Genomic DNA, 16,571 nt, shown 5'->3' with positions numbered 1-16,571 from the left:
AGCTTCATCAGCGTATAGCTTCACTCTTAATTTTCATTTTTTATAGATATTGAAAAAGCCAATTAAACATTTCTGTTGGACATTCCTTCCACACCTGCTGATTTGTATACAACAACTGGTTACATATATTTTTTATCTTTGGTTAGCTGTCCAATGACAATGATTCTGATTCTAATTATTTAAATGAAATCCAAAAAGCAAAGGTGAAAATGAAACAAACTTTTATTTATGTTCATTTACATTCATTAAGAATGTAACACTGAAAACATTTGACAAAGATGCCACACATGATGTATTAAAGAGAAACACAAGAACAGAAACAAATATTATGAACTATAAAATAGCCACCGGACAGCTGATTATTCAAATGATCTATCATTATACTAGTCACAATTAAAAATAGAAATAAAGTAAAGTATCAAAAACTACCACAGAATTTAAACTTAGTAACTGCTTAGATATAGATGTATTTATATGGTTAAGATGACAAATACAACAAGTCATAATTGATATTTATGAATACTGATCAAAGTGATAAATGAGATGAATTGATGATTTGATGTCGAGAAACGTCGACAAGAAAGTCAGTGAGCACATTTGCAGTTGGTGGATGGTCCCTTGTTTCTGAGGATCATCAGCAGAGAGAGTCCACAGCAGTACACCAGACTCTTCACTATCAGCTGGGTGTACAGCAGACAGAACAACTTCACCCTGCACTGAAACTGGAAGGAAGCTGTGACACACACACGCACACACACACAACATCATCATAAGATTTTCATCGATATAACTGACTTTTCTAGATGGGTCACCCAGCTTAAAATAAAGACGGGGTCAGCTACAATTTGAAATAAATGTCAAAGGGCATTATTAAATACAAACATGTCAGGGCCCTACTAAGCTTTTTAGTTATGGAGCCAGTACAATGTCTTTAAGTGTTGGCATTGAAAACAAAAGCTGAAGTGTAAAAGGAAGTGTATTGAAGGAGAGTCAGCAGGTGATCTTACAGTCAGCTTCCTCCAGAGCTAGCTGGTCTGGTGGATCTCTCTCTGGAGGACAGGAGGCTGCTGGAGCTGGAACCTCTGAAACAGAAAAGCAGTGAAATGTTTGGAGTCGCAGTGACAAATGTCAGTCATCTACTCCTCTGCTCTCTTTGACAGCATCTCCACATGAAGCTGAATCACTGCTGAACACAGTCACCAAGCCTTCATCACTGTCAGCTCTGTGCGTTGCTATGGTTGTTGTACAAAAAGCAACAGTTTGCAAGGCTGCTGTAGAGATGCTGACTGTTTCAAGAAGCTGGTTGAAGGAATGAAAGAGGGAGGCTGTGTTCACATAATCCAACAAGTCCACCACCGCTGGAACAAAAATCCTATTTTGCATGGCTGCATGTAAACGGTAATAATAGTGAAATATTCTCTTTATTTAGCTATGTAAACAGCGTAGTCAGAATATGTTCTTTAAAGAATAAGAGATAAAACCGAGTTATTAAGTGCATTTAAACGTAGTCAGTACTGAACAAAGTCACCAAGCCGTCATTACCTTGTTCTGTGTGGGCCTCAACTGTGCCCCCCCTATGGTGGACGTAGCAGCGGTATTTATATGTGCTGTTCTCTTGCTGATGGATCAACAAGATGGAGGCGGTGTGTCCTGACTCTCTGATCTCCAGCTGTTCTCCCTCATCAGAGGGCAGCTACTCCAGAGGACCATTCTCCTTTCGTCTTTTCCAGGAGAACAGGACCAGAGGAAGAGACATGGCTGAGGCCAGACACAGCAGGGAGCTCTTCCCCTCCAGGTGGGCTCTGGATGCTGCTGGGTACACGCTCACCACGGGCTTCACTACCGGCTCATCTGAAGTTTGACAGCAGCAACAAGCAGCACAGACACACATTCACACAGTCACCAGCAGCTTACAGCACTGCATTCAGTCTGATCCTGGAAACTACATGGACTCTGATCACTAAACTACTCATCAATACAGCACAAAGTTCACTACATATACTGGATTCAGCTTCATATCAAACACACACTGATCATCTCATGTCAGCACGGCTTATATGGGGACTAAAGACAATTATAGACACACTTTATGGATTAATATACAAAGTAATATATCTATTCTATATTATAATAAATAACATTTACTTTAACATTTAATACTTGAGCAATTTTGAATTATTTAAATTTATATAACATCTTTTAATATATATATATAGAAGACGCAATTTATGAAAAAATGCATGTATTTTTTTTAACAACAATGTTCACGTTTATACACAACTACAATAAAATGTTCAACGATAAGTATTGCCCCATGGCCCAGGGCAAGTAAAACGCCACGTCGGGCAAGTAAATATAACAACAACAAAAAAGATTTCAATAATTTATATTTTAAATCTTTGTGATCAAAAACATACATAACAGCCTCCACTTTCAGTATGAACTTCAACTCATCTATGACTCTGGTCACGATTTGTTTATACATTTTATATGAAGATCAATTATAACAATTTATTTGAGTCTTACTCGTTATTTGATAACCAGTAGTGAAAAACTATTTGTATAGGAGCCATAAAGATTGACTTTGAACAAGTATAAATAATTTTTTTTAATGATATATCAAATTTCAATAAAAACTGCAACATAATAAACAGACTACCTTGATCCCTGATTGTAATTTAATATATAATTATAAAATGTACCTTCACACAAAGGAAAAGTGTTGTAGAGTTAATTTACATATTAAAATATATTACATATTTATCTTTTCATAAAATACAATTATCACTTTAATTACTACAATAGGCTACATATAACATATATTTACCACATTATATTTTACTCTCATTGCTTAAGAAACAAATCAGTATATCAGTAATTTCATAGTTTTTACCTTCAATACACAATTACAATAAAATGTTCAGATGTGTGTTAATCATCAAATAGTATTGATATTAAAAATGTGTTTAAGTTAATATCATATTCAATACCTGTGTGTCTTCATGTATAAATATATCTGTCACTAAAAGACAAATGTATCATATAAAACACAATAACTTTTAAAAATTATTTATTAATTATTCTAAACAATATAACTAAAGTTATACTCTCTACAAAATACATTTACTGACAAATATTAGATCATGTTTATCATCATATATTATCTTTTTGCTGATTAACTGAGAGGATCAAATACTCAAATAATGTACTGTAACATTTCATCAAACTTTTTCTATAAATCAGTTTAATCTCCTGCAGAAATGAAGAATAACTGTGTGTGAGATTTAAACATGTTTTCAGGAATTATGAACCTTTTTTATGTAACAATAGCTGCATGGCTGCAAGAATTCTCTTCTATTGATGAAAAAATTAACATGTGAAGTCTGAACCAGCAGAAACTCATTAAAACACATTTTCAACTTGTTCAATAAAACAACTGAAGAAAAATGAATGTGTTTTCTTACCTGATACAATCAGTTTAGTTCCAGAGCCAAAGATCAAGTACCATCTTCTCTCCTCCCACAGTGAAACTGAGTGATACAAAAACCTGTCTACTGTTGAATGTGTCTGCTGAGGTGAACCAGTCCAAATTATTAACCAGTATCATATTCCAGCTCTATGTTGTTCATATTAACATGACTGTCTCTTCTTTTATGTCCTTTTTACACACACTAGCATAGTGTCTCTGTGGATCAGTGGTTCAGACGTTCATGTTCCTCAGAGGATGAATCCTACTGACTTTGATACGTTTTTTATCCAATAACATCATCAGCTCAAATTTTTATATCGTCCATTACTATACATTTATGTTTGTATGTTGCAATGCAGTCTTTTTTTATCTGAAGTACAAAGAGTGGTGATCTTCCTACATTTTAAATAATTGCTGAACTTCAATTTAATTCAATTTTATTCATAGTATCAAATCATAACAAGAGTTATCTCAAGACACTTTACAGATAGAGTAGGTCTAGACCACACTCTATAATTTACAAAGACACAACAATTCCAGTAATTCCCTCAAGAGCAAACATTTAGTGGTCAGGATAAACGTCCTTTTAGGGAGAAACCTGAGGAAAACTTCCTCTTAGGGAGAAACCTCGGACAGACCCAGGCTCTTGGTAGGTGGTGTCTGACGATGTCGGTTGGGGGTGTGATACAACAGTCACAATAAAGCTAATGGAACTATGACTAAAAATAGTAGTTGTAGTAGTTGTAGTTGCAGGGCACTGCAGGGCATTACAGGGTGTAGCAGCACGTAGCAGGGCGTAGAAGGACATAGCAGGGCGTAGCAGGATGTAGAAGGGCGTAGCAGGGCACAGCAGAGCGTAGCAGGGTGTAGCAGGGAGTAGCAGGGCATGGAGCAGGACCACAGCGACAGCTGCAACCATGATTTAGGGGCCACTCTAATCCAAGGAAAACTGCTGGCCGACAAAAAACATAAGGGCTCTGGGGAGTTTATTCCCTGAGCCAGTTCTATAAGGGTTGTTAGGTGAATCTGACGACTATGAAGAGAAGCAGATGGGCCGGGCTAGGCGGATGCTGCAACTCCTCACTCCCTGACTATAAGCTTTATCAAATAGGAGAGTTTTAAATTTACTCTTAAATGTGGTGACAGTGTCTGCCCTCCGAACACAGACTTGGAGCTGGTTCCACAGGAGAGGAGCCTGATATTCAACTCTGCATCTGGTCGAACTCTTCCACTACTCCATTCCATCTTGCATCCCACTCATCAAACAGCTAAGACTTCTATGTTGACCCACAGAACATCCACAGAAGCTCTTGCTTGTTTACTTCCACCATGGACAATCCATTCCATCCATCTGGTCACCTGCATGCTCTGTCGCAACTCTCCCACATCATCAGAATGCAGCTGCCACTGGATCCCATAGGGCTGAACACACCGTCTGTCCCAGACTGGACTACAGTGCTCTACGTCTGTCACATACACCTATTGTCCAATAATTTGCAAATCCACTCACTGTCCCTCTTCAACTGCAATACCCCCCCCTCCTCACCGACCACACGCACTGTTAATCTCTCGAGCCTGCCCCCATCCCACCACCCTTTCACCATGCCAACTTTGCCCTCTTCAACACCCGATCGCTCAACAATAAAGCCCCTTCCCACAGGTCACAGAACCGTACGCCCACCGACGACCCTTTCCTAAACGAAACCGTCCCATTTTTCCCGCGCGTCACGGAACCGTAAGCCCAACCACCACCTTTTCCTTAAAATAACTGCGTCAAAAGGGACGGCAATAGTCCCAACCAAGCGCGTTAACTTAAAGACTTTTAGCGTCAATAAGAATGACAAAGGCACCTGACCAAGCGTCCATATTTTACAAGATGGGTGTGAGAACCTGTTGCAATCTACTGAAAGTTCCTCACTGGATCCAGCAGCCAGCAGCAGCAGCAGCAGCAGAGCACAGATAACATGATTGGTATTGAAGGTGATCTGATGGGAGCTTCTCTCCTTCTGCTGCAACTAACAGTCTTTATAGCAGACTGTGAGAAAGTTCACTTTGCATAGAGAAAGACACTGACAGGCTAAAAGAAGAATGAACTGTCCTGTAACTCGTAGTCAATACTATTATGACCATTTATTTTATTAAAGGAAAGAAAATGTAATACATACACATATTAGAAGTACATTGATTTTCTCAAGCACAAACAAGCACAAAATGTCTATTAGCTATTCTGTGATAGTTTTGTGATTGTCTTAATGTGGGTGTTAAACGTGTTCTCTCATTCCATAAGTCAGACTGTTCTGGGATTGGCATTCTTTACTTAAAGGGGTGATAGAATGATTATATAGGGTATTTCACACTGTTCCTTAAGGTCTCCTAATAGGATATGTATCATTGGTTGGGCTAAAAATTGTCCGAATGCTATCTTATGGGCCCTTAATTACCCTGTGAATATGGCCCTATTAGTAACAAGAGCCTTTCTTCCAAATATGGTATGCTCATGAATATTTAGATGAGCTGCACGCTGATTGGTTTGAGCGAACGACATAGAAACACATTGGAGACTCGACAGCAGGTCTCATATTTATTTATAGTCGGATTTCAGGAGGTCCACACAGTGGACAGCCCCGCTGTGCTCCATACCCAGGAGAAAGTCACCGTTACTGGGTTAGCTACTGGACAACCGGGGCTCGGGGCTCCTTGGAGCTGCCGGCTGCCGGCATAACTATACTATATTTACAGTTTGAATTTCGTCACGCCACTTATATAACAGCTACCCTAAGGTCTTACAAAGCTAACGCTTGTGTCCGATTTAAATTTAATTATTTTTTGTGAATAGGAGGGGTTTCGTTAGCTGCTAGTGTCCATTCAATCCTATGGGTAGCTTAAGATTGAGGCTAGCTAGCTAGCTACACTTTCGGTATAACTATAATATATTTACTGTTTGAATTTCGTCACGCCACTTATATAACAGCTACCCTAAGGTCTTACAAAGCTAACGTTTGTGTCCGATTTCAGGGGTTTCGTTAGCTGCAGGTGTCCCTTCAATCCTATGGGTAAAGATCGCGGCTAGCTGCAGGCCCTGGACCTCCGTCAGGGCGTCGGCATTTGGCACCCACAAACAGTGACTTTGCGCGGGTATGGAGTATGGATTTAGTAATTAAATAGCGGACCTCTGGAGATCTGCGTGACCTAGCTAGATTCAGAAGACTAAGCTGACCTCAGGTCAGTAGTGTATCCTATGCAAATGTTGGGGCATGCCAAAGACTAGGAGTTGAGGAGTTGACGTCAACTTTTAGCTTTGTTGAGATTCGCCCGTTTTCAGCAGCAGTTTCAAATTGCGAGATTTGCAGAGGAAAGGGGTATCAATGGGATTTTGAGGTTCTATGTATGTCCTATTTACCCACCAAACTGTCGTTATTCAACTATGACAAGGTAAAATCGGTTTTGCATTCTATCACCCCTTCAGTGATTCAAGGTTTGATCATTGAAGCATTGATCTTTAATTGTTATTTGGCACCCAAACATTGTTTTTTCATGTATTTATTTATTTATGTTTATTTGTCTTGGGCATTTATTTTGCACATCAAATAATTGATTTGTTCAATGCACTAATTGGCTGTTCATTATGTACATTTGTGTCTTCCACATATATATTCTGATATTCTGTTGATTCCATAATCTAAGTAGTGTGTGCATGCAAAAAATTAGGCCGCGCCGCAGGGGCCTATAGTGAACTACCCCACCTCCACAAAAAAACATTTTTCTAAAGGCCATAATGATTAAAATGTTATATTAAAATGTTAATGTTGAAAAATTTGGGATGCACCTGTTTCAGCCGCATTTATGCCCATTGAAAATTAACGCATTTGCCTACCAACCTCCTCGCTGGTGCTTGGTTGTGACATTTTGCTCGAGTTCTTGACATCTTCGTACTAGGCTACATACGTCTGCTATTTCCTTGCTGGAGTGTGACGTGATTTGTGTCATGAGTACAAACCAATAGGGTGTTGAAATGGTGTTTTTTTTCAACGATGACAAGCCGGAATGAAAAGAAGCTGAACTGAAATAGGAGTAACGAGGCTATTTTTAAAAGGTAAGGAGTAGAAAGTACAGATAATTGCGTGAAAATGTAAGAAGTAGAAGTAAAAAGTTTGCTTTAAAATATTTACTCCAGTAAAGTAGAGATACCCAAAATTTCTACTTAAGAAAAGTAACAAAGTATTTCTACTTAGTTACTTGACACCTCTGATTATGACTCACTTTTATTCCACATCAGACAGTTTTGTGTCTTAATTCGTAGAAATGTAAATTATTTGTAGTAGTTTAATTTCAGCAAGCAGATTGTTGTGCTGTCTGTGGACCTTGTATCAATGAGTGATCTTTATTGTGTTTTTAATGCAGGGAGGATTATTACTTTATTTTAAAAACATTTAAAGTAAATCACAGCATATAAAACAAATTAACATCCTCAAAACAACAAAAGCTAATATAAAAATAAAAAATATATATAAATGTTATGAAAAATACTTCATGCTTGGGCTCTACCAGCCTGATCAAATGAGTACTGAGGGATTTTGTACAGCTGCTCAACCAACTCCAGTCACTGTGGCTGTAGAGCACAATAATAAACAGCAGAATCTCCAATCTGTATATGGTTAATCTGCAGATACAGCTGCTTCCTGTTGTTGTCTCTGGAGACGGCAAAGCGGGATGGAACACCCGAGTAGAGGCCGCTACTAGCACTGCTACTGTAAGCGATCAATAGCGGTGCTTCTCCACCAGTCTGTCTAGGACGGTACCGTTCTATTCCAACATCCTGTCTGATTCTCATCCAGTACATGGTGGAGCCATTAATGTCCAACCCAGAGGCTGTACAGGTCAATCTGTGGGTTGCTCCAAATGTTTTAATTGCTGGTTCAGATTGTGTCAGAGTCTGTCCATCAACACCTGTCAAGAAGATAAAAGACATTGTATAAAAAATAAAAAATAAAAGATATGTAAGATTAAGATCAGTGAAAATCTTCACCTGTCCAGCAGAGAGTTAAAAGCAGCAGTCCTGTCCAATAGTCCATCATGTTAAACAGTGTGTCCACTGTTCTCTGTCCTCCTCTCTGCAGTCTGATAAATAGATATCTGAGTTTTGCATTGACTCCTCCTCACAGGGAGGAAACAACTGGACTGGAGATATTTGACGAAACACAAATGTCACAGTCAACCCTCCTAGTTAGGTGTTTTGACCCTCGTCTGACATGTTTTAACGTGTGTAAAATGTTTATCAATATTAACACCACAACCACAGTTATTATATTAATACACAAATGAGATCTGACACATACATACAGTAACATACAAGGTTAATTCAAACTTGTTAAATCATAATTCATTTTGTTTTCAAGACTCTGTTTTAATTACTTTATTGTCGTTTCACCATTTAATACCATTATAACATCATGGCTTTTACCTATGAATATTACTTAAATAATAGTAGATAATGATTTGACCATTGAAGGAACTCTGTCTATTACTGTGAGGTATGTCACATCATGATGAAAAGAAATATGTCCTCATACAGTAAAATATTAGGGAAATCTAATTTAGATATATCAAAGTGCTTAGGTGCTAAAAAACTCAGATGCTTAAGATCACATTGCAGTTGTTTTCTGTGGAGGTTTGTCTTCAGTCACTGTGTCTGTTGAGCACAGAAGTAAACAGCAGAATCTGCGGCTGTCAGGCTCTGGACCTCGAGGTACTGAGTGCTGCTGGGAACATCTTCAGTCATGATGAAACAGCTTTAAAAGGAGCTGCCATAGCTAGCAGAGTTTGAACCTGTATTCATCCACCCAATCGTCCCCTGGTCTCTGTCGTATCCAGTGAATATTATAGCTAGTCATGCTATAACCAGATGTGATACATGACATCTTCACTGGCTCTCCAGGTCTTTTCACCTCAGCGGGAGACTGGTCCAGTTTGATCTCACTCCAAGCTCCTGTATGTTGATAAAAAAAAGTGATCATCATCTAACAGACTTTTAAATCACAGGTTGGACATTTACTAAGGAAGTATTTCAGAATTGATTTTCTCACCATGAATAGTAACTACAAATAATAAACTCCATATAATAGTATTTTCCATTCTGTGAGAAACACTGTAGCGCAGTGCTTTCTGATCTGTTTCAGAAATATATTAAACTGCCCCAGTGTTCTGGCAAATGTTTCTGTTGGTGTGTTTATAAGAGAGGAAGAGTTTGCATAGACCTCCCTCTACAGGTTTTAAATGGGAACATGTCTCACAGATACATTTCCATAAGTAGAGTATCTCTACAAGAGCAGAGGAAACTGAAATATCACAGTTCTGAAAAACAAATTTCTGGACTGATAGAAAATAATGGGACATGAACTGCAATGTTCTACCTTGACAATCTTTAACCCACAGTTTAGCAGTTTAGAGCTACTGGAAATGTCATGTCATGTGAAGAGATGTATAGCTGCTGTTATTGTCAGATGTTATTTTCTATCACATTGCATTGAACAGGAAAAATGTCCCTATCTTTTCTAGGCATCCCAATACTCAAATCATATATATATATATATACTATGAAAATGTGTTATATGCATCTTGTATTGAGAGAAAATCATCTTTCTCTAAGTCTCTTCTATATTGATATATCCAGCAGTGGAAGTCAAATGAGATCTACACTGACACATCATAATTCTCAACTTTTTCTCCGTCTAACAGTAACAATAAATGCCTCTACCATTCAGGGAACTCTATAAACATACACTCACACAAAGAGAAGGTGGGATCTCTGACAAACACACTTTGTTAATGAAAATCATTTTTTCTTTGGTTTGACTAATTAACATCACACTAAAGTTGGCTAAAGACTGGTGATTTAGTTACTTATGCATTTATGATTTACATTTTTAAATAATATTATGGAAGAGAAACTGACTTTTAGGACTTATTTATACGGTAGTTAGATCACAACCTTTAAGAAGTTGTGAACTGAATTTATTCCATCACTTGAAGATTATACATACACTACCAGTCAAAAGTTTGGACACACCGTCTGATTCAGTGTTTTTTGTTTTTTATTATTTTTTAATAGTGGATTAATACTTAATACATCAAACTATGAAAAAACACCAACAGAATTATGTAGTAAAGGGAAAAGACAACCACAAACCAGAATATGATTCATATGTTAGATTCTTCAAAGTTGCCGCTTTTCGCTTTGCACAGTCTTGGCATTCTCTCAATCAGCTCCATGAGGTAGTCACCAGGAATGGTTTGAATTGTTTCATTTACATCGAAATTTATATAGAAGTTTCATTTCTATTGAATTTTTTCATTTATATCGAAATAAAAAAAAACTGTAATATGAAGGGTGCTAGTGAAGAAATACGATTTCTATTAATGTCCTTAAAATGTGTATTATATTAGTAGATGTTTTGATCAGGGTTAATGAGAACACATTACCAAAGATCAGTAGATAATGCATTACATTATATATATATATATATATATATATATATATATATATACACTACTTCATTTAATGTTAGCAGTTGTAGTGGAAAATAGAGGAAGTAGTCTGTGTCTCTTCTGGCACAGTAATACACTGCTGTGTCCTCGGTCTTCAGACTGTTCATCTGCAGATAGACTTTACTGCTGGAGTCATCTCTGGAGATGGTGAATCTCCCCTGGACTGACTGGGAGTAATAGAAAGGAGTACTATTTATGTGTATAAAAGCAATCCACTCCAGTCCTTTCCTAGGAGCCTGTGTGATCCAGTTCCAAACTGAGCTACTGAAGCTAAATCCAGATGTTGTGCACGTGAGTCTGTGGGATTCAGCTGGATCAGACTGTGTTATGGTCTGACCTTCAGCACCAGCCGAAAGAATCACAGCAACCACCAAGAGTGTTAGCGTTCTGTAAGCCATGTTCACGGTGTTCTTCTGTTTTGCAATCCATGAATACCTCAAGGAACGAAAACACAACATAAAACATCATTTAAACAATCTGACAAGTAACAAATAGTGATTAAACACATTTGAACCTCCATAAAATAACTGCTGAGTACATTCAAAAATATTCTTTTTTTGTCAAAGAATTCAGCAATTTGTTTTCTAAAACTTGACTGACTCATGTCTAATGACTTTACTTCTGTTGACTTTTTGATTATTGGTAAAATCAAAAAATGTCTTGTCTTGTTTTACTTCATCATGTCTGTTTCTCCTGTGTCATGTCTTGTCTTACTTCCTGCCTTGTGTGTTTTACCTCCTTTGTGATTGTCTGTCCACCTGTTCATGAGCCCTCATGTCACCTGTACCTCGTTACTACCCTCGTTATCTTGTGTATTTAGTCTCTGTGCTTTCTTTGTCTGTTGTCTGATTATTGTCATTATTTGTGTCTTTTTTTCCAGCGACTGTATTTTTCTTCCTAGTGTTTCTGGATTTTCTATTTGCCATTTTTAGAGCTGCTTGCTTCAGGACACTTTTTGTTGTAGCTATTTTAATTTAATAAACCTTTGAAACCTTGCACTGCCTCCTCATCTTAACTCTCTGCATTTTTGGGTCCAAGCCTGCACAAATCCTGATACTAGGCCTCTTAAACACACTCAAAAATGGAGATAAAAGACAATAACATTTTTGTACTTACAGGATATCTTTTTAAAATGTTCCGCTAACAGTACAATATTGTTTTTTCAGAGACCAGGGGTCTCATTTATAAAACTGTGCGTAGAATCCTTACTATAAGTGTATGTACGCCCAAAAGCCCAAAATGGCGTACGCCGAAAAAAAAAAGTCAGATTTATAAAATTGTGCGTACGCACACCTGTAAGCAATGTTCCCTTTATAAATCTGAGATTAGCTACAAGCGTGCATACGTGAATCAGCCTCTTATCCCGCCCTGTACATGCCCATTTTTAACCATAAATAGTCAATACAAAGCACTTCGTGAATGCTGATCAGTGTATGAATGACACTGGCAGTTGTTACACCGAATCATGATGACTGGCTGAGAAAAAGTGAAAAACTTCAGAATTTCAGAATTTCTGCAAATTGAATTATAATTTCGGCCCGTTCTTGCACAGTGTATGGAACCCTGATCTATAGACTATATTAATAATACGTCCAAAACGGCAGACATTACGGCACTCGGGGACAGCTTCGATATATCAGACGTATGTGATAAGATTTAACAGAACTATATATTATATCCAAACAAATCTTAGTGATAAAGTTGAAGATTATATATAATATTTATTTAAAAACAAAAACACTTATCCATCTGACATTTCCCTCTGGAAACAGCCGGTTGCCCCCCGAGTGGCGAGGACCTGTATTTGGACCGGGATCGCACGGCTCCGGCGCGTTGCCCTTTCTACTGGACCCACTTCAGTATATACAGTACAGGCCAAAAGTTTGGACACACCTTCTCATTCTATGCGTTTTCTTTATTTTCATGACTATTTACATTGTAGATTCTCACTGAAGGCATCAAAACTATGAATGAACACATATGGAATTATGTACTTAACAAAAAAGTGTGAAATAACTGAAAACATATCTTATATTTTACATTCCTCAAAGTAGACACCCTTTGCTTTTTTGATAGCGCTGCAAACCCTTGGTGTTCTCTCAATGAGCTTCATGAGGTAGTCACCTGAAATGGTTTTCACTTCACAGGTGTGCCTTGTCAGGGTTAATTAGTGGAATTATTTCTCTTATTAATGGGGTTGGGACCATCAGTTGTGTTGTGCAGAAGTTCAGGTTGATACACAGCCGACAGCCCTATTGGACAACTGTTAGAATTCATATTATGGCAAGAACCAATCAGCTAAGTAAAGAGAAACAAGTGGCCATCATTACTTTAATAAATGAAGGTCAGTCAGTCCGGAAAATTGCGAAAACTTTGAATGTGTCCCCAAGTGCAGTCGCAAAAACCATCAAGCGCTACAACAAAACTGGCTCACATGAGGACAGCCCCAGGAAAGGAAGACCAAGAGTCACCTCTGCTGCTGAGGAGAAGTTCATCCAAGTCACCAGCCTCCGAAATCGCAAGTTAACAGCAGCTCACTTTAGAGACCAGATGAATGACACATAGAGTTCTAGCAGCAGACACATCTCTAGAACAACTGTTAAGAGGAGACTGCGCGAAGCAGGCCTTCATGGTCAAGTAGCTGCTAGGAAACCACTGCTAAGGAGAGGCAACAAGCAGAAGAGATTGGTTTGGGCCAAGAAACATAAGGAATGGAGTGGAAATCTGTGCTTTGGTTTGATGAGTCCAAATTTGAAATCTTTGGTTCCAACCGCTGTGTCTTTGTGCGACGCAGAAATGGTGAACGGATGGATTCTCCATGCCTGGTTCCCACCGTAAAGCATGGAGGAGGAGGTGTGATGGTGTGGGGGGGCTTTGCTGGTGACACTGTTGGGGATTTATTCAAAATTGAAGACATACTGAACCAGCATGGCTACCATAGCATCCTGCAGCGACATGCCATCCCATCCGGTTTGCGTTTAGTTGGACCATCATTTATTTTTCAACAGGACAATGGGCCTCATTCACCAACCGTTCTTACTAAGAAATGTGTTCTTAAACCCCTCTTACCCTCTTTTTTACGGAGATTCTGGCATTCACTAATGTTTTCTTAACTTGGATTTGTTCTTAGCTAAGAACAAAATCTACAAACACTGAAAAGCACTCTTACACACATTTGAGTGATGACAATTTGCTCCAAATGATTGCTTACTGCATTTTATTTAATTCTACAGTCGTTTACAATGATAATATTGTACTGTAATGTATTTCTGATCATTTGTTGATAAAAAATCATATTATTCAAAAAAGACACTAACACTGCAATTTACATCAGCAATTAAACTGATTAAATCCTGCGTTATTTGGTGATTGATCGCTATTTATAGGGCCGAAATGCAGTGGTAGAATGAAACAAAGTACAAATTCTTTGTAACTGTACTTAAGTACATTTTTCACGTATCTGTACTTTACTTAAGTAGACTCAATAGTGCATAGCCTACTTTGGACTTTTACTTTGTTACATTTTGCAGCAATTATCTATACTTTCTACTCCACTACATTTCTACAATGTTCCGTTACATTTTCTGATCAGTTTCCCCTCTGCCAAAACGTCTTCCTGACCGTCACACGTTTGTCTCACCAGTAAAGTTTGGTTGCCGTAGATACTGTATATATGGGTTGCCGTAGATACTGTATATATGGGGCACCGCTGATCCAAGCCGGTTCCGGTGCTCCAGAGGCCGGGCGCAGCGCCGCTGACCCTCGGTAATACAGCCTCCGGTAAAAGTGAAAATGAAAATGTTTGTTTTTTTATTATTCCCGTTTTTAAATCAAAGTTGCTATATCTATTTCTCTGCACAGCGTCGTGTACTCCTCCGCCAGGCTGCGTAAGACGGTCATATCTTATTTATTTGGCTGGACCTGTTCACATCTCCCCATTTGCGCTGCTTCACACACTTTATTTGCTTACTTGCATGGTTAAAGAAAATGAAATACATCCATGAATAAAACCAACCGCATTCTGATTCTAACAACATATTTCCGTTTCATGGTTAGGATAGGAACTTTTCTTAAAAGCCAGGCCTTGTTTGTGGTTGTGGACACCTTCTACTTTTACTAAAGTAAATATGTCTCTGGTTATTTGTACTTTTATTTAAGTACTGAGATTCAGTATTTCCTCCACCGGGGCTCCGACAAGCTCCGACAAGCTCCGACATCCTGTCTCCCAGGAGGTGCACAGGAAGTGTCATGTCCTTATATGGGAATTTGCGGGGCGTTATCTTATGCTAATTAGGAACAACAGGCACGTGCTTTCTGTTTCAAAGACGTGGGATTCATCAATCCTAAGAACACAGGTGCGAACAAATCTGCTGTTTAAGAACACTTCATGAATTCGGCGTAGACTTTTCTTAGAAACCTTCTTAAGAACATATTTATGAGAAAACTTAGGACGATATTGGTGAATGAGGCCCAATGACCCCAAACACACCTCCAGGCTGTGTAAGGGCTATTTAACCAAGAAGGAGAGTGATGGAGTGCTGCGCCAGTTGACCTGGCCTCCACAGTCACCGGACCTGAACCCAATAAAGATGGTTTGGGGTGAGCTGGTCCACAGAGTGAAGGCAAAAGGGCCAACAAGTGCTGAGCATCTCTGGGAACTCTTTCAAGACTGTTGGAAAACCATTTCAGGTGACTACCTCTTGAAGCTCATCAAGAGAATTACAAGAGTGTGCAAAGCAGTAATCAGAGCAAAGGGTGGCTACTTTAAAGAAACTAGAATATAAGACATGTTTTCAGTTATTTCACACTTTTTTGTTAATTATATAATTCCACGTGTTCATTCATAGTTTTGATGCCTTCAGTGAGAATCTACAATGTAAATAATCATGAAAATAAAGGAAACGCATTGAATGAGAAGGTGTGTCCAAACTTTTGGCCTGTACTGTAGATCCAAGAGCTCAGCTCTAGAAAATCTAAATCGGCATATTAGCCAGTCATCGTCATGGTCCCTGAAGTCTCTTTCTCTCCTGATTCTTCCATTAGTCTAGTCCTCCTGCAGGGCCAGCAGTGTCATCAGTCAGCATTACGCACTGGTTCACCGCAGTATTTATATGTTTACAACAATTTGTGATTGTTAACACCTTGCCAAAATCACAGCATCAACTAGTGGCATCCTGCACCCCGAGATACAAGTTAAAGATGAAGTAAAGTGTTTTAGGCAAACACACTTTTCTTCATGCAGGTTTTGTCACAAACAGTATTAAAGTTTGGACTGATAACGAGGATGTTAAGGGTAACGATTGTGCAAGAGCTTAATGGCTGTATTTTCAGACTTTGACATTTGATGATATATGCACAGTTTTAAAGACAGATATTTAGTTATTTACACTGTGTTCTGCCATTATCTAATGCTAGGGTAGTTGATCCTCTCCTGTATTCCATGCAGTCGGGCCATCTCCTCCTCCTGCGCTCCGTAGCGGACAATGTGACGGCGAGACAGCGCCAATTAATTATTAAGAACATATTTTAATAAAAGATTTGAGTTGTTTATGGAACA

The 16,571-nt window shown here is 38.5% G+C and overlaps 1 pseudogene and 1 gene segment (V, D, J or C); both read right to left on the bottom strand.

Annotated features, from left to right (window-relative positions):
• Window positions 1–288: 288 nt before the first annotated feature.
• Window positions 289–16,571, bottom strand: part of LOC114566083 (uncharacterized) — a 31,618-nt pseudogene continuing 15,335 nt past the window's right edge.
• LOC114566084 (Ig heavy chain V region 5A-like) lies at window positions 8,005–8,577 on the bottom strand. The segment is given in 2 exon segments: window positions 8,005–8,416; window positions 8,496–8,577. Coding segments are annotated over 2 exon segments (396 nt in total).

Source organism: Perca flavescens, chromosome 12 (genome assembly GCF_004354835.1).
Source record: "Perca flavescens isolate YP-PL-M2 chromosome 12, PFLA_1.0, whole genome shotgun sequence".
In the NCBI taxonomy this organism is placed as follows: domain Eukaryota; kingdom Metazoa; phylum Chordata; class Actinopteri; order Perciformes; family Percidae; genus Perca; species Perca flavescens.
The sequence above is the reverse complement of the archived record's forward strand: the minus strand, read 5'-3'. Positions and strand labels throughout refer to the sequence as shown.